General features: G+C 38.4%; 1 protein-coding gene across 5 annotated transcripts in view; it reads left to right on the forward strand.

The window, feature by feature from the left end:
* The first annotated feature begins 3,441 nt into the window (after positions 1-3,441).
* Positions 3,442-19,868, forward strand: part of WDR64 (WD repeat domain 64) — a 77,912-nt gene continuing 61,485 nt past the window's right edge. For 4 of the 5 annotated variants that reach the window (XM_027887296.1, XM_027887294.1, XM_027887298.1 and 1 more), the window contains exons 1-6: positions 3,443-3,665; positions 10,557-10,712; positions 11,556-11,707; positions 12,375-12,502; positions 18,179-18,278; positions 18,776-18,879. In XM_027887296.1, the coding sequence (XP_027743097.1) occupies positions 11,557-11,707; positions 12,375-12,502; positions 18,179-18,278; positions 18,776-18,879 (483 nt within the window). In that variant the 5' untranslated portion in view covers positions 3,443-3,665; positions 10,557-10,712; position 11,556. Of the gene's footprint in view, positions 3,666-10,556; positions 10,713-11,555; positions 11,708-12,374; positions 12,503-18,178; positions 18,279-18,775; positions 18,880-19,868 lie in introns of all 5 variants that reach the window. The other variant, XR_003571601.1, reaches the window with a different exon arrangement.

Raw genomic sequence — 19,868 nt, forward strand, 5'->3', positions numbered from 1 at the left:
GTTTTAAGCATAAACAATACCTATATATTTAATCATATTGACATCCTTAGGAAGAACATTGAAGCACTTTGATCTTGGCTTTCAAAACAGTATGAGCCAAAATCTTGCAACAACACCTGTGGAAATTTAAAAAAGCTGCATAATCATGATCTTCAGAGTTATTCCTGATTAACTGCAGTAATTAGAAAGAATCTGATTTTTAAAATTCCTTGAGAATTAACTCAGAATTTAAAGTGAAAATCTTATTTCTTTTTTTAAAGCAGTTTTAGTAATTTGTCCCAAACTTGTTTACTGTCAGGAGAACCTCTAATTTGTAGGCAAACAAATGCAGAGGTAAACTTGCACCAAGTACTGAGGCCTTGTTCTTCCAAGAAAAGAAAATGCATGAAGCTTCTCTTATTTGAACTTAAGACTGAACAGCCTTTGGACCTGGAGAGCTGGCACAAAAAGCTCATACAGCAATGTCCAAGACCATACCCAAGAATGAAACTGCCCAGCTGCAAATAAACAGGTTTTGGTTATCTCATGTAAAATGAGCTGGGCTGGGTCCAATCCCAGGAGATATCCACAACACTAGAGTAACCTCTCACAATATCCATTATGATTTAACAGACTCCATATTCATTGTATCAGAGCTACCACGACTTTATTCTAGAAATATCTTTATTAGGTCGTTCTGGCTTACTGAGCAACTGAGCACTGCAAAGCTGTAACTACTCTGCTAAATTAATGAGATTTAAAAGCTGTCAATTTTGTACATCTTCAGATCAATGAAAGTACTTTTATTCCCAAAAGTTCCAAGAGGAAGTGTTATGCTTTAAGAAGCACTGCTAGGTAACATACGTGGCAAGACTTCTATTACATTACTTTCCCCTCCACCATCACTTCAAGATAATAGGTGATTTGAGCTGTTATATTTTCCTGTATATATTACCTGGTTATGCTGAATGAAATCTTTATTAAGTATCTTCACCACCACCAGGAAAAAAAGCCCACATAAAAAACCACACAAACACACAAAAAAACCCCTAAAACAAACAAACAAACAAACAAACCAAACCACAAAAAAAACTCCACAACCCCCAAACAACAAAACCCACTAAACACAAACAAACAAAAAACCTGCAAATTACTGCTCTTTTCGTAGACCCATTACAAAATGAAAATAGAAGCTGTGGTGGCAATAGTCCAGATGGCCAACACAGCGTGATGCTACCTGCAGGGCATCATTTATATCTTTTTTTCCTCAGCATTGACATGCCCCTGCTCCCCTATGCAGCTAGGGAACCACTTATCTTCAAAAGCAGAAAAGATATTTCTATTTCCAGATGAGAATATGAAAACAATACTGTGTACAAACGTAAAGGTTAAGATTAGACATAAATTTATCAGGTTAGCACCCAATTATACAGCCAAGTTGAATATTTCCTATTCCTTTACATGGCAGCTGAAAAAAGTAAATTCAGACATCATTCCTGCACATTCAGTTGTTCATTTACTCTCCATTTCCCTAAAAGCAACCACACACAAACACACAATTTTCTAATAATAATAATTTTTAAAAAATCCCACTGAAACACATTATGGAAGAGGAACGTAACATGACCAACCACAGGAAGATGTAATTTTGCAAACCCCTGATGCTAACTTGACTACTCTTTAGATAAGGCCCATGAATTTGTCTACAGTTCCTTGGGAACAAATTTATTAAATAAAGGGGTGCTGAAAAACATCAACACTGAATATACTTATAGTAATAAATTATGTAGCACACCCAAAAAGAAACAGAAATTAAAAATCACATGTAGTCAAACAATTTGCTTGCGAATTTTCATACTTCATTGTTTCTATTTCTTCTATTTCAGAAGATGGTGCAAGATTATTATAGTCTAGCTTTTAACACTAACCCTGCTATCTATCTTATTTTCTGAGCCTGTATGCAAAATGACTTCATCAAAAATACTAAGTATAATACATAAGAGATAAAGATAGGAACAGAACTGAACATTACATCTCCTGTGTAAGCCTAATGTTCAGCTGCCTGGCAGAATCTGGTTGGCAGACACTTGAGTTTCTCTAGTACTTGAACAGGCTGAGCAATGTAGGCAGATTTATGCTGGTTGTCTAGCAAGGTTGCAAGGTTGTCTACCACTTTCCCCCATAACAATAGCTACACAAACGTCTGAGAGCTGTGCACTGCAGAAATCATCTGCTACCAAACCTTGCACAAATACTGCATCCACCGTAACTTCCAAGACATAAGATTTTTGCTGCACTGTGCAGCAGCAGTCAAATCAATCATGAGGAACCACGCACCTCCCTCCCAGTAGCCCACCAAAGGCAGACTACAGTGCCATGTGAAACAAAGATTACATACGCAGGAAAACTACAAAGCTTACTGGAGACTTTAATGTGCCTTATTAGAGCCATTTTCAGTGCATGCATGTTGCGTGGGTGCACTGTGATCCACCTGTAATTCATACACCTCTCCCAGAAAAAAAGTATCTGGCACGAGCTTTGGATTTAGTTCCTGATTAGCCAAACATTTACTTTCACCATTAGAAATACAACCCTATGCTTTTGCAGCAATCTTTTACAGACAAAAACAAAGCCATATTCCTTTTAACAGACTGCATATGCATAGCTGGACGCAACCTACTCTTCCACAGACTTCTGCAAAGGGTATGTATGAATTTCAGGAAGGAAACCAGTGGAAGACCTTATAGGTTTTGGAAATGGAAATATTTTAAGTGATCCTTTTGCAGTGCTAAAATTTCACACGAATCGGTGGTTTCTCGAAAGGCAGAGGTGACACTGTTATTACTCAAAGATAGTACCCGAATTTCACATACGGGTAAGGAAATTAAAGGCACTGTCACACGCTGCGTAGCTTTAAACAAGTCCAGACAGTGGGAAGGCTGCCAGGGAGCAAGGCCACCGGGCGCAGCCAGCTTTCCACCTGTTCCACCGAGGCGGGAAGCTGCTGGCTCTACACCCAGAGTCATACGTGCTCCTATCCACAGACTGCAGCGCTTCCTCCTATAAATTACAATCGTTTATGCTCATGAAGTCTGCCCAACACTCGGTCAGCTCCAGACTACTCCTAACAACGAGGCTGTCCATTCCCCTGAAGTGTCCCGTCACATCGGCAAGGGCGGGAGGCCGAGAAACAGATTCTTGAAGAATTCACTTTTTGCTCGGGATCGTTTTCCTCTGCACTGTCGATCTGATTACCAAATCTCTGCCGTGCCCCAGCCCGGCCGCAGCCGCCCACCGGTCCCTGGCTCTCCCTGCCGGAAGCGGGATCGCGCCCGCTCCTGCCCCGCAGGGTGGCCACTGGAAGAAACCTCCCGGGACGGAGCTGCGAGGGGCGCGGCGTCTCCCGGGGATGCAGGGCGGGAGGCGACGGTTTGGGGCGGTGGGAAGTGACGGGTGAGGGCAGGTGGGGAGAGGGACGGGGCGGTTGGAGACAGTTGGGGACAGTTGGGAAGCGGGGACGGGGCGGAGAAGCCCCGGTACACGCAGGCAAGGAGGGACCCAGCGGGACAGCGAGGAACAGGCGGCGACCGCGGTTCCCTCACCCACCGAAGAGGCTGCTGCTGAAGCCGTCCCAGACGCAGCCGGCGGCGTCCCACACCCAGCGGCTCCTCAGGCACGACATGAAGGTAAGGCTCACGCCGAACACCGACACGAGCAGGTCGCTGAGGCTGATGTTGACGAGGAAGAGGTTGGTGGGCGTGCGGAGCCGCTTGAACTTGTAGTAGAGCACCAGGACCAGCAAGTTGTTGCACAAGCCCAGCATGCCGATGGTGGCGACCAGCAGCGCCAGCACCTCGTAGGTGCCGGCGCTGAAGAGCGGCCTCTCGCCCGGCACCTCCTGCTCGGCCGCTGCGGGCTCCGGGCGGCTGGTGGAGCCCGTGCCGTTCCCGGAGGGCATGGCTGGCGTCTCACGGCCCGGCTGGAACGGGGCTAAACCTTCCCTCCTGCTCCCAGCCCCATCGCGGGCCACGGCTCAGAACAGGAGGAGGAGTCCCCGCCGCCTCCCCGCCCACGGAGGGCGCGCCCTCGAGTGGCTTCGCCCTTGCTTGCCCTGGGGCGGAGCGGGGTGGTACTGCTTCTGTAGCGGTACCTTAGCTCGCTCTCTCACCGAGGTGAGGAGGTTGCTCACAATTGGGACATGTGTCGTCTCCTCTCCCTTAAAAATCTTCCGTGCTCTTTGGCTCGGTACGGCTGCCCTCAGCAGCTCTTCCCTCAGGGAAGCCGCGTTTGAACAGACCTCTGCGCCCAACTCCGGGAAGAGGTATTTAGACTTCTTCTCCAGATGTCCTGCCAATGAAAATTCCTGTTAGGACAATAGTTTCTTCTCAGGGGCTCCCCTGCAGTGCTCACAGGTGGCTCTAGGAGTTGCAAGCTCATGAAGTGACCAGCCGCACCACGATCCCGGCAAACTTGTGGTGCAAGTGAACACGTTTTTGTCAGCCGCGGAGCAAGAAAGACACCAAAGTTTGCACCACGAAGTCGCCTGTTTTTATACTTTTGCCCCCAGTGTGTGTTGTGTGAAAACAGTACAGGAAAGCCCAAGCTGTGTACAGCTCTAATGGGTGTCGGTCAGGGTGTTGTCCTGAGCCCCAGCTGTGCTAGGGTCGCCTTGCTGTCTCTAAACCCAACCCATTCCTGAACATGTCACAATGATTTTTGCTTAGCAGGGCTTGATGCCTTAAAGCACCTTGCCAGACCAAGCATCGCTCTTTCTCAGTGAGATGACCTTTATGTTGTTTGCTTTACTGGCTGAGCAACATATGTACTTATGTGTGACAGTTTTCACAAGGGTTCAAATAAAACTTTCAGTTTAGCCTTATTTAGCTGAGGAAAAAAGAAAGGGAAAAAAAAAAAAAAGAAAAAAAGAAGAAGTTGAATGTATCGTCTACAAAAGTAGCAGAATTTTCATGGAAATTTACCTGGGGAAAAAATATCCGTTTTGGAGGTTTTTTCTTCTCTTATACACTCTTATGGTCTAGACTGAGGGCATGATTCTGTGTGGACTGAGACTAAAAACATGGGTAGTTGAGGTAGGTTTGATGTTTTTTAAAACACATATCTATATACAAATTATGTGCTTGTCATGGCAATTTTATATGACAAACTATGCTGTAATACAAGGGTTAGGAATAAAGAAAGTCATAGATCAGAAAAACAAAACAGTGATTAAAGTATTTGTTCTTATCAGCGTTAACTTTATTAACACTCTATGTTTTTAAATCCCTCAAATATGGTTTAATCAGTAATTGAAATCTACTTTGAAAAGCTAGTTCAGTCTGTTTCTTTATCACTGATCTTCAGGGTTTTTCTCATTACCAAGGCAGTAGGAGTTTCCTTTCTTAAACCACTTTTTTTCCTCATAAAAGCTGTATTTATAGAACACATGACCTTCCAAAATTTCCAGTAATACAGTACTTGAGCATAGGCTTTAGAGAAGGCATAATTTTGTCTTTCCTTGTCCATACAAGAGATTACCTGTACATGTCAGACTCTGTTCAAAAATATTGTATCAATACAGAGTCATGGGTTCATTTAGGACTAGTCACTGCATGCTGAAAGTCTCCCAATGACATGGCTGGACCAAATTGATGCTACACCTCTATGAGAAGAAGACATCTCTGTCTCCTTCGTTTAAAGGTAAATCTTAAATTGTCTATCTTTTTATCCCTTCAAAATGAAAGGAAAGGTGGTAAGAAGAGCAGAGGAGAAACGTAATTTAGTCAGCAGCACTAATGCTATTGCTAATGTTATTCAAGTGCTCTTAAATACTTCATGAGCTTTCATATATTTCATGACAAATGAGTTCCATTTGTCTTCCATGAAGTGTTACTACTCATATGAGGCACAACAAAAAGAAATGCTTTGTTATTGTATTATCAGGTCAAAGGCAAAGCTGGAAACAGAACCCTGACCCCTAATTCTAGTCCATCTTCTGTTTTACCTAACCCAGTCTAGAACCATTGCACTTATGGTTTTAATAATCTAATTAATTCTTTATTCAATCCTTTTCTAGCTTGTCATGCAATTAAAAAGCTGAAACATTTTAAAACCCCAGACATCTGCTTTGCAAGGCTTCATGTTTGCACTATTTTGTATTTGGACCAGACCCTGCTCATCAAACATGCATGAATATTAATAGCAATGCTGCAAAAAGGATTTTACCTTTACTTTTACAGTGGCATAAAAGGATAAACCACAATGCAATATTTGCATTTCCGAAACTGTGTGTGTGTGGCTTACTGGAAGTGTGTCAACTCAAAGTACTAAATATATATGTAGATGAGTTCATGGGATTAAAAAAGTACAATAAGAAGCATGAATACAAAGTCCCCAGTCCTGTACTATAAAAACAGTCTCTGAAACTCCCAAGGACTTTCTAGGTCACTTCTTCAACAGTATTTTTAACATGTTATCTGTTACGCACAAGTTACATGGAATGAAAAAATACATTGGCTGTAAATTTTCAGCTGGCTGACATGTGCTTATATATGTGTAAAACAAACCTTAAAAGCCAGCCTTGGAAATAATAATTCAAAACTGGAAAGCTTACAGATGTCTGGGACTTCCCTGACTTTGCTGTATTTAGTAATTTGAAATGTTTCAGCACATCAGAGCATCGAGTGTCTCTCACATATTAGACTTAAAGAATCTGAAGCAGAGTAAATAAAGTGTCAAAGTTACTGCTACTCTCTAAGCCTGCGTAGAAATACAAACCACAAACCATGACTCCCAGGAGTAACTGCAGCATCAAAAGTGTCAGGGCTTTTGCAGTGAGTTTTTTAAGGCATTCAAGAGACCTATTTCATTTCACATTTGTTCACTGACTTATATGTTGCTTTCATTCCTTTTCTCGGTTCTGTATCTTCTGTTAGCCTGTCTTTCAAGTCACAGGCTCTTTCCCATCTTTCCTGACAAGCAGAGAGCTAGCAGGAAAGTCAAGCTTTTGTCCATACTAAATACACTTATTTTAGGATTCAGATAATGCTGGGGGTTTGCTACCTGTTCTGAATTTTGTAAAACTTACTATTTCAAAGGGCATCGTATACAGCCAAACCACAGGCCTCTGAAAACAAAACAAAATGTCCCAAAAATTCTGGCTACCTGGCTTCAGCTTTTTAATTACCATTTTTACAGTATTCTTCTGGCATTTCTTTTCTTACGTGTTCTTTTTGCTATTCTTTAGCCTTAAAGGCAGATGAAAATCAAGTGATTATTCATTGTAGAGCTGCAGTGTATATCTATAGAGCAAGGGAGAGTTTGCAGGTAGAAAAAGTCTTTCATCTGTTCTGAACCACTTGGCACTAAAACAAGCCTTTTAACATAGAACTACACCAGTTAATAATGCAATGTGTGAGTAAAAAAAATGCACAGGTGTAATGGCAAAAGTTTAAAACTAGGGCTTCATCTTGCAGAACTTTTAATCCTAGCTACATAATCTAGTCCTTATTAGGATGTGAACTTTAAATCATAAAGCAGGTTAAGTGGAAAAGTTTCAAGAATCTGAAGATATTCTGGACTGAGAAAAGTGCTTGTCTCAGACATGGTTCACTGAAGCAAGCACAAGTTGGGCAGCAGGGTGTGGACCCAGGTGGACAATCCTGGGAGATGATGGCGTGCTGACAGAACACCTGTGCTGCAGTTGGAAGTTGGCTGCAGGCTGCTCCATGATGTGTGAGCTCTAATATACCTGATATGTGTACAAATAGCTGTACTAGCTGCAGGTGTGATTCATCTCACCTAAATGATGTATTTGAAAATTAAGCACCTAAGACCAGTAAGAATAATCCTTCTCTAAAAGTGGTTATTATGATTGGCTGGTACGTAAGGTGACTTAAATGACTAACTTTTAGATGTCTGAGTTAGATGAGATGAACTTCATCTTGGCTATACAAACCTGCATGTACCACAAGACTGTGGTACATGCTCAGGTGGCAGATGCATATTGATGTCTTTGTGGCACTTGCTTCTTGCTAAGTAGATTAAAACAAGTGGTGATATATACCTGTACCTGCTGACATTGTACCTCCCTTGGTTGTATAGGCACAGCTCAGGGCAGCTTGAACCATAAACACTAGCACTGTAAAACCAATGTAAGACCTGTATCACCAGATTTTGCAACAATAACCTGTGAAATTCAGTTGTGATATACACTAGGGTTTTTTTCAAGGAATAACCTTGAATAAGAGTTCATACTTACATTGTGGCTTCTTGTTAGTGAGACAAACATGAAGTAAAAGTGATTACAAACTCACTGTTATCATTTTCCAGACTCCAACACACAAATCAATAAATAGTGCATAGGAAATATGGTTTTTAAAATTATCACTTGGTCATTTCAGCTGCTGTTACAGAAGAGCAATGCACTTTTATAGCAAGGAGCCCAATACTACTTGTGGGGTGATAATATAAAGAGCAAAGTGAAAAATGAAACCAGTAGAATAAAAGAGTGAGGTAATGTAAATGTGAACATGATAGCACCCCTTAAACATGTTTCATGGAAGAAATTCAATTTTTACAATGCTAAAATTAATTACTTGCCCAACCCCATGCTGGTCAGAGTGTTTATCCAATTTTAAGCAGCTCTATCCTGATTCAACTGCAAACACAGCCGGTTTTCAGGGCATGTCTATAAGGAAGAAATGGCAAAGGATAGGTAACTTAGCTCAAAGGAATTAAACATGCCAAAAGAAAACAGCTTCAGAGAATAATTTTCTTTTTTGTTTGTTTGCTGGTTTGTCTTGTTTTGGGGGTTTGTTGTTTGTTTGTTTGTTTGTGGTTTTGTTGCTGTTATTTTTTTGTCGTGTGTTTTATTTTTGGTTTTGTTTTTTCGTTTCCTTGTTAAATGGCTGGACTTTATCTGGACCAAAATCAGAGACAGAAACAAACTCTCATATGTGCCAGAGCCTCTTTAAGGGCAACTAAGGCCATTTTAGATCTACTGTGTTTTCTTTGGGCTATTCTGGAACCATCATTTTACTTGGGGACAATTTGCCTTTGGAGGACACTACCAGGAAGAGTGGCTGGCAGCCTGGTACAGGCAGGAAAGAAGACCTATCACCTTTTGCTGTTTTTCTTCTGCAGTAATTTTGGGTTATTTATTATGAGCTCTCAAGTTACAGGGTCAGAATTTTAAAACTTGCATGCAATTTCATAGGCTTATGATAGTTCCTGAGATAAAGATTGAAAATTATTGATTTTTCAAATGAACTGCCATTCCTGCAATCAACTTGCTGTAGCTTAGCTGTTCTTTGCACCCGTACAAACATACATATAATTAACTTTGTACAGGTCTGATAATTTCCAGTAATTGAGACTAATATGATTATGTGGTAAGAAGAGGAGAGTTGAGAGTATTGACTTCTGAATAATAATCAGTTCTATTATAATCCATATCCAGTGCTTTCCACAGTATCAGTAGGAGAGATAGGAAAGGAAATGCTTTTCATTGAGTTATTGCTTCTGTAGCCTTACTAATGCAAGGACTTCCTGTTACTCATTTATTTAATCTTGAATTTTCCTGCTTATCTTCTAATACAATTCCTATCTTCTCCACTTTTGTATTTCAGTCCAATCAGTCATTACATCTTATTTTAAAATTTTACTGTACATTTTTTTTGAGTTTAAACATTGAAGACAACAGAATCAGCTGGTACTGGAAAGAATGGTTCCTCATTCAGGGTTTCCGTGTCTTTTCATTGTGTTACGTAACATGAAGTTTCCTCATGAGTTTTTGCAAGAGAACAAAACAATGCTTTCTGTTCTTAACCTTCCCATTCTGAGGATGGATGTTAATACCTTTCGTGAACTTTAAACCACTGTTATTAATTGGGAAAGGAGAATATAGTCTGATATCATACAAGCTTAGATGACACAGACTGGAAAAATGAATCAACAGGAAGCACTGCAAACAAGGATTCAGCTGGAAGCAATATATCAAATACACCATAACTCTGACCAAGATACAGTACCTGAGCAGCTACTGGGTACTTTGATACACAAGGGAAATATTTTCCTGGAGAATTACTGTTGGAATTAGCAAAAATATATCCTCAAACCATCTCTTCCTTTTCTAGGAGCATTGCTGCTTTTCTCTGCCAAACTGTTTTCCTTATTCTAGTCAAAAACATGCCCATTGCAGTTGAGCAGGAGTATCCAGAAACTTTTGTGGTCTTCCCAGTGGATATGATAGAACTTCAAGAACTGGGATTGCTTGTGTTAGGTAGCATATAATGACACACCACTTTTTCTGCTATTTCATGCAGAGATATTTACTTGCATTATTTTCAGTAACTTTGCTTAATACCAATTAGTTGTCTTTCCTATATGTTTCAAAAATATTGCTTAGCTGATTTTCCAAGTGCGTGTGAAGTTTATGGCCTTTCTCTCTTTTGTTTTGGTTTGGTTTTGTTTTGTTTAGAAATGACTTTGATATTCTTAAAATATGCCTGAGTTATAGCAATCCTTTAAATTGCCACAAAAAGTATAAAATATAGTTTCTCCTTTCGTTTCAACTACAGAATCTCCACAAAGCAAAGGCTCTGTGCTCAGCAATTCAAGGAAGCCTTGACCAATAAGCCTGCCATCAGCCTTGAGTGAAGTAATAGAAAAGTGGATCGGGAGATAAACAACTAAAGAACAATATAAAGAAATCGATCAACGTGGTCTACAGAAAAGTGAGTTTAACAAATAGTCTGAAATCCATCATTTTATTGCAGTACCAATTTGCATCTTATGCTATAGCATAGCAACATGGCACCAGTATTCTTTAAAGATATTGAAAAGATGAAAAATGTGGAAAATAATCACAAATACTATACTGAGGTCTGAAGGAAAGTGTTGCAGTAGGATGCAGCAAGTTCAGTTTGCTTTAATTAACAGGAGAAAAAAAATGGAGAAGTAGTCCAGGTACAAAGGCCCCTACTACCAACTATTGCTCTAAATTAATTAAAACATTCCAAGAACTGCTGAATGGAAGCTGAAGCCACACAGTCATATAAAAGCCTTAAATTTTAATAGTGTGAGCAATTAACCTTTGGAAAAAACATGATGGATTCTCTCTATCTTTTTGTGTCTGAAGATTAAAACTTGGCACCTTACCATGACTTATACTTTAGAGCAAAATTTTGGGGCTCAATAAATAGTTGATATTTAATGATCTGAAACATAAATGAGGTGAAAGTAGAAGACCTCAAGGTCTGTTCTGTCACATGAGATGACATGAAATAATCTCACATACTGGGTTATGTAGTGATTCTGATTCATGACCTAGGACCACTCAGCAAGTAGGATTTGTGATGTAATGGGGGATTGTGACATCAGCAGTTCACTACAGCATTTTCCAGCTTGAGATGCTAAAACATTATTATGTAGTTACATCATTATGTAATTTCTGGTATACCTGTCATACAGCTTCATGTCATATGAACTCATGTGGGAATTTAAGATTTAAGGAGCAAAGCAAGGCTTGGACATGGCTGTAAGAGCTCTCCCTCTTACCTTGTCCCCTGTTAATAAAGGATGTCTGAGAAGAAGGATTGTGTTAAGGAGGGTTGCTCTGCTCTTAAATCACTGGATTTCAAGAATGCATTGGAGCAGTTCCAGAAACTAGTTGAAAAAATGATAATCCAGAAGACAAAGGAGGGATCAGGCTTATATACTGAAGAAGATGGTAAGAGATATTCTTTCTGATGGAAAAGTGGAGTTTTTGTATGGAGAGAATGTGTCGTAGAGAGAAGATTGTAAGAAAAATCTCAAATTAATGTTCTGTGCGATTTTTACAGGAAATAGGCAGATTGCACTATGAGAGTGCTTTTGTAATCCTGTTAGGACTTCTGGCAAAATTATAAGGCTGTGATGATCACTCCCAAAATATAATTGGTGGAGTTAGAACATATAGCATGATGCGATGTTTCTGTAAGAGCACAAACCTGATGAATGTTGTAAACCAAGTTGCTAAATGTAAATAATGGGGACAAAGTTTTGCTTTTCTCGATGCAAATGGCTCTTGCTGTGTGAAAGGATAAACTTTATCCCTCCATTCATATTCAGAGAAACAAATAGGAATCATGGTCTGACAGTGAGGAAAGAAAGAAGAGTTGAGAAGCTTTTACCTATTCTTTTATCTGTTTCATATCATCCATTGCAAGTTAGGTAGTTTTTAAAAGACCAAACATTAAGACTGATTTTTTTTTCAAAGACTTAGTGAATACAATGTGAGGAGTCAGAACTTGCATGCTATTGATATTGAAGGAGAAATAAAATCAGAGGTAGGGTGAATCAAGAAGGAATCTGTAGCTTGCCAGTTTTAAACTGTGGATATTGTTCCTCCCATACAGATGAGATAGACTATGATAAATTCTATAAAACCACAAGAGCACTTTTTGGTTCAGCAGTTAAGGACCATAATATTCAGGCTTTTTTCAGGAAGGCTATCAACAACCTTGACATGCCAGACTGGTTAGAGGTAAGGATTTCTGAAATTTTATTAAATATAAAAAACCTAATTAAAATCTTCAATGATAAAAGTATTTATCTGTTGATTATGTGTTGTTCATGAGCCTGTTGTTTATGAGCTTCATGGCTTAAAGGAGCACACTCATGTTGTTATTTACCCTAGCTGCCCAGAGCCTGGGTATGTCCGGGTCTTCTGAAATACTTCAGTGATATGCATTGTCTTCAGGCTTCCTGGCAAAAGGCAAAATCCCTCATGACTACAGTATGTCATGCGTGCTCTGACGATAAGTCTATTTAAACAATCAGAAAGGCTTCCTCTCTTTCTTCTCTTTCCTCTTTTCTCTTACCTTTGCTTCCTCTCCTTTCTCTTCACGTGTTTACAGGCATAAATCTGGCCTTTAAATATGAAGTGTTAGAGGTATGGTTTCATTTTAATAGAAAGTTTTTTAATCAGAGCATTATGTATGTGTTATTTGATTTTGTAGATGAGTGAGTACCCTGTAATTATTTTTTTTCTATCTCCAGTGGTGACAAAAAGAAAACCTTTGTAAAAAGCATGTAAGAATGAGGTAACTATGAAACAATAGATCTGGTTTACCCTCCCTGCTTCTGGCTGCACACAGCTTAAGGATTTTCTCTGACAGAGCAGCAACTGCACTCCATGTTTAATATCCTTCATGGATTTTTAATCTATGCATTTGTAAGTTACTTCTGCATCCACCTAAAAAGGATATCCAGTTTTTAATTTTGCGAAAAAGAGCTTTGTCTTGCTTTTTTTGAAACGTAGTGCTGTTTTGTATTTGCATGTTATGAGAAATGAACACTTGCTCTAGAAATGTGTCTTTTATTAAGATATTTCCCATGGATATTGTTTCAAGTAACTGTTCTATAAAAATGTCTGATTCTTAGATTGTTAGAGCCAATCTGTATCAAAAGCATCCATCATCACATATTACTACAAGATTTTGTTTCTTTCTGACCTGACGACTGAATTGTGCCAATGGGACAACTTCCAGCACTCAGTGACTTTCCTATGATAGCATAAGTGGCATTTCATACATGGCAATCACTTACTGGACTTAAAGCCTTATAGAAGGTATTGATAAGTGAAGTGGGGTGAACTATAAATTCATCAGCATATTTATATTTTACATTGCTCTGGAACATCACACTATTATTTGAACTTTGAAGATACCCAACACCTGTTCTTTACATGTTATCAACAACTGCTGTCAAGTAATTTCCTAATATCAACTTAAAAACACTGTGTTTGGCCCTTTCTATTTGATAAGGCTATGTCTGGGAACATTTCTGGTTAACACCTCTCTTAGCATTGTTTCTACTTACAGTGTCACATTACTTGCAGACTTTGCTCATGTCAGGCATTAAAGATTTCCTTCAGGGAGGGCCTGGGGCAAATCTGGAAAACAGCTGACAGTCTGAAGGACTGATGGTCCTTCATTTAGGGTAGCAGAACAGTGGCAAATTATGTTCAGGCTTATTGGCTTATAAGAGAACTATAGGAAGCTCTTTTCGTTTACTGGAGTGTCTTTTACTCCAAAACCTTACTTGAGTTTCTCATGCAGTCATACTAGTGACCTGAACTACATAATTATCCAAGCAAGCACAGTAAGGGGTGTAATAAAAAATGCAAAGCCCCATTAGTTTCCTTATGAAATCTGTGGGGGAATTGCCTGGAATAAAATTCCCCAGAACCCTTTTTATGAGCATTCCTCAAATTTTACCAAGTGTGAGCTGACCGATGACAGCCTTTTAAAATGCCTTGTGCATAACCTTTCTTGAAAAAAGCAGCGCATGGTAAACAATTAATCTTCAGCATCTCAGAGAATGTATTTCATGTAGAAGATGTGTATCAGTGAGACTATACTGAATGCTGTAGGGAACGAAACAGAAATATTTGTTATTTCTCTGTTCAAAAGAATCCTGATTAAAGTTGTTTTTTTTTTCTTTCCCTTTATTTTCCCTTGCGGGGAGAAATAATTAACATAAAGTAACTGAAAATTCACCCATGATAGAAATGATAATTCAGTTATGAAACAAAGATCAGACTATTTGAATCAGACTCAGTGTTGCATTTATTTCTTTAACTTGACACAGCCTTATCCTTCACGATTTGAAATCTAATATTGCATTGAAAAGCTGTAGTGAGTTTTTCACTTTTTTGTTTTCTTTTTGTTTAGTGAGAATTCTAATGGTCTGTACTACAAGCTATCTATTCATTTCAGAACATAAATACAAGCTCCTTTCAGGAAAAAAAAAAAAAAAGGATCAGATTTGGGAGTCTTGGTAGAGAGAAAGAGATAAAAACTAAGAAAACCGCTGACTCCTGGAATTCTCCAGAGTTAGCTTACACGGAAACAGAATAATTCTTTAATTGATCATTTTATTGTGGTCTAAGCCAAATTTACATTAACCATAACTTCAGCATCAGCTTTTGATCTCCTGTAATTGTGACAACATCCTATCTCTAATGACTGGATCAAAATAGATCCTTACAGGATCACTTTAGTGGGTTCTAACAAAATAAAATGGGATCTATTTGTATTCTATATATTATGTCGTGATGGTCTTTTTAAATTGTGTTTCTCTGACAGACTCTACAGTTTCAAAATGGTTCAGGTAATCCTGTAGAGTTACTAATGTCAGGAATGAAGCCAGTGTTCTGAGTGGCTAGCTATGCCAGACACTTATAAGTGTAGCTGTAGCACAGCTCTGAATTCTCTTCATCTCTTTTTCACCTCTTGACAATCAAAGGTGTATACATTTACTTACTGGTGAGGGTGGTCGTAGACCCTTTTTTTATTCCACCCATATCTGTAGCTCTTCTTTTTTTATTTTATTTTTTATTTTTCAGTTGATTATATTTAACACTTGACCAGCCTAAATCCCACTTTGTTTTCTCATACTCTTTAGTCTTTTCATTCCTTTTAAGTGAAGCATTTTTTTCCTGAGAAAAAAAAAAAAACAACAAAACCCACAAAACAAACAAAACCAAACAGCCCATCAAAAAGAATCCAAACAACCAAAACAACCCAAAGAAACACAAAAACAAACTACATACAAATTTGCTCCATTACATGCTTGAAAACTCTATGGAAATGATTATTGGCCTTTTAAGACTGGAAAGTATTCTAGTTATCCTAGTTTAGACCCACTGATGTTTGAGATGGCGAAAGAGACAGAAAGTCCCGCCTTACCTGATGCATTCGTTCAATGTTCGTCAACCTACAAGTTATATTAGGCAAATCATATTTATAAACTTCGGCTTGGACATACCTTTAATTGCCCCCTGTGAACAATGTAAGTAGCCTTGACCTTGCCTCAACTTCCTTTATATCACTTAATTTTTCAAATCTGTTATTAATAACAGTTACTTTCTGTAACATCCTAAATAGCCCTCGTGGTTTCTGCTCTCTGTGCTCCAGTTTCCCAATTATTTTTTCCAAAAGTATGGTATTTCAACTCTGTTATTCTGAGTTCCCCTGATGCTTTTGGCACTGCTGAGCACACTGTCAGTCTTGAAGGTCAAGAAAGAGGGATACACCTCATGTTGTTCCTTTGATATTCGTCTTTTATCATCTCTGTCTCTCTCTCCCCCTGCCCCTCTTTCCCATAACTCTGTCCCCGACCCTTTGTTTCTCTCTTCCTACTCTCAGAGATCTATTTTTTTCCAAATTTACCTTTCCATATCTGGCCTCTCTTTAGCTTGAAAAATATCTTCCAAATGTATTTTCATGACCTAAAAGATCATGACCTTGTGTGAGTGTTCCTATTTCTTTAACTTACTGATGTTTCTCTCTTTCTAGTACCTTCATGTTGAAGGGTTTTGTAAGTTTTCAGTAGTCTCCACAATAGTACACCCATGCTCAAAGGACAGTTTTTTATTAAAAAAATAAAAAAAAAAAAAATTTGTGGCTTCACAATTTAAAAGACCTATCTTGGACAGTTTAAGAGTCTATAATTTATCAGTGCTTTGGGAAACTAACTTCTGCATCTCTTTCCCAAGCGTAGCTGGCTCTTAGACAGCTGTATCTCTTCAGTGATAATCATCTGATGTTTAAATTGCATTTTGCTTCACCTTTTATGCTCTTTGCCAACCTTTGGTAGACATTATGGGCTGTTTCCATGTTGAAGTCAGCAGAAGCCATTTAGGCAGCTGTAAGGGATTTCTAAGATGCCCTTGCTTTCGGCAGTGTTCCACATGCTGGGCAGGAGCAAAAAGATCACATATGACACCATCACATGTTTACAGGAAGCAAGACAGGACACACCTACATGTCTTTCATCTCTGCTGGTTTTAAGGCAGCTGCTGGCTTAGCCCAACCACTGCACCTGGCATGCTGTCAGGACTCAGGAGGGACCTGATACTGGATAAGTCTGTCCTTAAAGGAAAAAGTCCTCCTACCAAAACCTTAGTCCCCAAAAAGTTGACAGGTCTGTTCTCCTCTGCCTGGGAAATGGGTACATACACTTAAGAAAGTAAAATGTCACTCCTTTCAGTAACGAGAAGAGAAAAAATCCATGGAAGTACAAGACAACTAGCCCCAATGTTTGGATACAGGATGGAAAGACACAGTGATAGCACAAGAAACTAGAAAGAGAAGTGTAAGAGTCTCTAATACATAATGTATTGACTGGTGATGTTTGATAATAATCATGTAAGGAATGAAGGAGGGAGCTGTGAAGTGAAAGGTGAAGAGTAATGTTGTGTGAGAATGTATTTTTGAAAGATGTACATCTGAATCTCCTGAAGAAGGAAAATGGGAATTCTATTGTATAACACAGAAAATGTTGAACTAGAAAAAAGTGCTAAGTTTTGTCTTGCATCAAAGTGGCATTGCTTTCAGAACTCATGGAAGAAAGTGAGTATATACAATGTCCATATATGAGAAAAGAGTTTAAAAATCTGTACAGCTGAGTGGGGTTAACTAATTTCCTAAGGAAATGACTAAACTACTTTTGGGTACAGAGCTTGCGGTTTGGAGAGCATTTCAGCTGAAAATTTCACACCCTGGAGCAGAAATGAGCTCCCACTTGGACATCTGTGTAGGGATCTCCATCATGTTCAGCACAAATGGAACATTGCCAGACTTGGGGACATGGTCAAAGAAAGAATTTTAAAAAATGGACTTTATATTCAGAAGTTTTTTCCAGCAAATGGGAATTTAAATGTCTTTATGGAAAAGCTCTTCCTCTGTGCAGGTTAAACCGCTATACTACTTTGAATATCTCAGTTTATAAATACAGAGGAGTCTGTTTTGCCTGAATTTACTGTTTGTTTTTTTTTTTTTTCTAGTTGAGGGCCTAGGTAAGGAAGCACAAGTAGGTAGAATTTTAAAAAGAAAATTGAATTACAAGGCAAAGCTGTACTAACTAAAAGCTTTGTCAAATAGATGGGTTTTATTCCTAGAAACCCTGTGTATTCTTGCTTCTTTACAAATATTGAAGAAAGATTGTGCCTGAGTAGCAGATCTCAGCAAACTAAAGCCATATTTACAGCTAATGGTTAAAGGAAACAACTTGAAGAAACTCACTCAAAGAATATTAGATTAAAATGTGAGATAACTATTTGACTTCATACATATAAGCACATCTTCCATAAGTAGTTTTGCAATAAATTACTTAGTTGGTTCTAATTTTTGTTTGTTTTGGGTTTTTTGTTTAGATTTTTGGCTGTTTCACAGGAGAAAGTGATGGCCCGCTTTCCCAGTCAAAAGAAAGCATGGTTTTCCTTGTATCTGAAAAAAAGCAGATTACTGATTCAGGTGATGCACTTCATCTTGTATCAAAGCCTATTTCTTTCTAATGTGGTGTGTTGCATACTTTCTTGTGATAAGTTCACATGTCTGTCTTAGCTTGTTCAAGATTCTACTTCTTATGTGCTCCAAAATATGTTTTTTTTACTAAACTCACTGCATCTGAACACTCCACTGCTGTTTTTGGCAGTTCTCATATTCCTAAATTGCTTTGAAATTATGAATTTTTCTAACTCAGACTGTAATTTATGCAGTTACTCTCTGTATTTCTGTATTTTTGAAATAATGTAAGAAGAACTAGCACATCCATAATCCATTAATGATATTTAAAAATGTAACATGTTTAATTAAGTCAAATATAGGATAATCTATGATATAATGCATCACTGCCTTGGATTTGGTACCAAAATTCATTTCAGGAAGAGAAAATGTTCCTGCTATTATAGTTCTATTTGTTTTGGTTTTCTGTGTCTGTAAGATTATGAGAAGTATTTTTTCATTGACAGTTGTCAAGAGAAAAGATGTGATTAAGGGTATAGTGAAGGTATCCCGTCTGGATTTCACAATAACAGCCTCTCAGAAAGGAGTGATAACTATTTTTAACAACCAGGTAATTCTGATTCAAACTGGTTTATTATTTCATTAGGCAATACAGATGGGAACTGAGTGGACTGTCATTAGCATGCAAATTTACCTGTCAAAAAAGCTAGATATCTTTCTTATCAAAGTTAAGGTTTTCTACATTTTCAAGTACAGTAAGAAATATACACTGTTCTTTTCAATTATAAACCTACTGAACAATCCACATAAGTTGATATAAGGTAGAGATGGTTAATAAATGACATTCTGCACAGAAATTCATTTAATAGAAAATAATCTGCATTTCTTTTCAGAAAAGCTTCCTGTAACACAAAATACGCTATTGGAATTAACTTTTAGATATAGAGTGGAAATCAGGGCATTAACTGTTTTCTACAGCTACTGAAATTATTTGGAATGGACACAAACATTAATCAGCTTGCAAATAGGATTTATCCAATACTGCAACATCTAAAAGCTTGAAAGTCATGAGTTTTATGACAGTCTCTGAGTGATACTGATTCACAGTTAGTCCCCTAACCAGTAAACTGTAAGGAAAACTGTACCATTTTTAGTAGAAATTCACGCTCAAGATGCCGTGAAAGTAGAATTTGTGAATTAATCCCCCAGAAGATTATATTACTATTTAGATGTAATTTAGCACTTGTAGATGCTATGAGATACATCACACATCTGTGCTCATTGGTGGTTTATACTTGCAGAATTTTAATGCAACCTTTTCAAAAGGTTTTGAAAAATTATTTCAGACAATGCAATAAAGCTTTAAAGCAGCACTAATGCTTTCTAGGGGTTTTAGCTAATCAGTGCATAATGCTTACGACAGTAGTGTGTAAACAAAGAAAGGACTCCTGTGGATGATTCAATAACAAAGCCCTACTGCAGTTTTAGTAAATGCTGAAATAATTTATTTGAAAGCCTTGTTCTCAGTCCTCCAGAGCATTATCCCGATTACATACCTATGGAAAATCATTTCACAAAGTATAAGATTAAAAATAGCTC

Source organism: Empidonax traillii, unplaced genomic scaffold (assembly GCF_003031625.1).
Source record: "Empidonax traillii isolate 1590-97213 ecotype Southwest subspecies unplaced genomic scaffold, ASM303162v1 scaffold206:size1282135, whole genome shotgun sequence".
Lineage (NCBI taxonomy): Eukaryota > Metazoa > Chordata > Aves > Passeriformes > Tyrannidae > Empidonax > Empidonax traillii.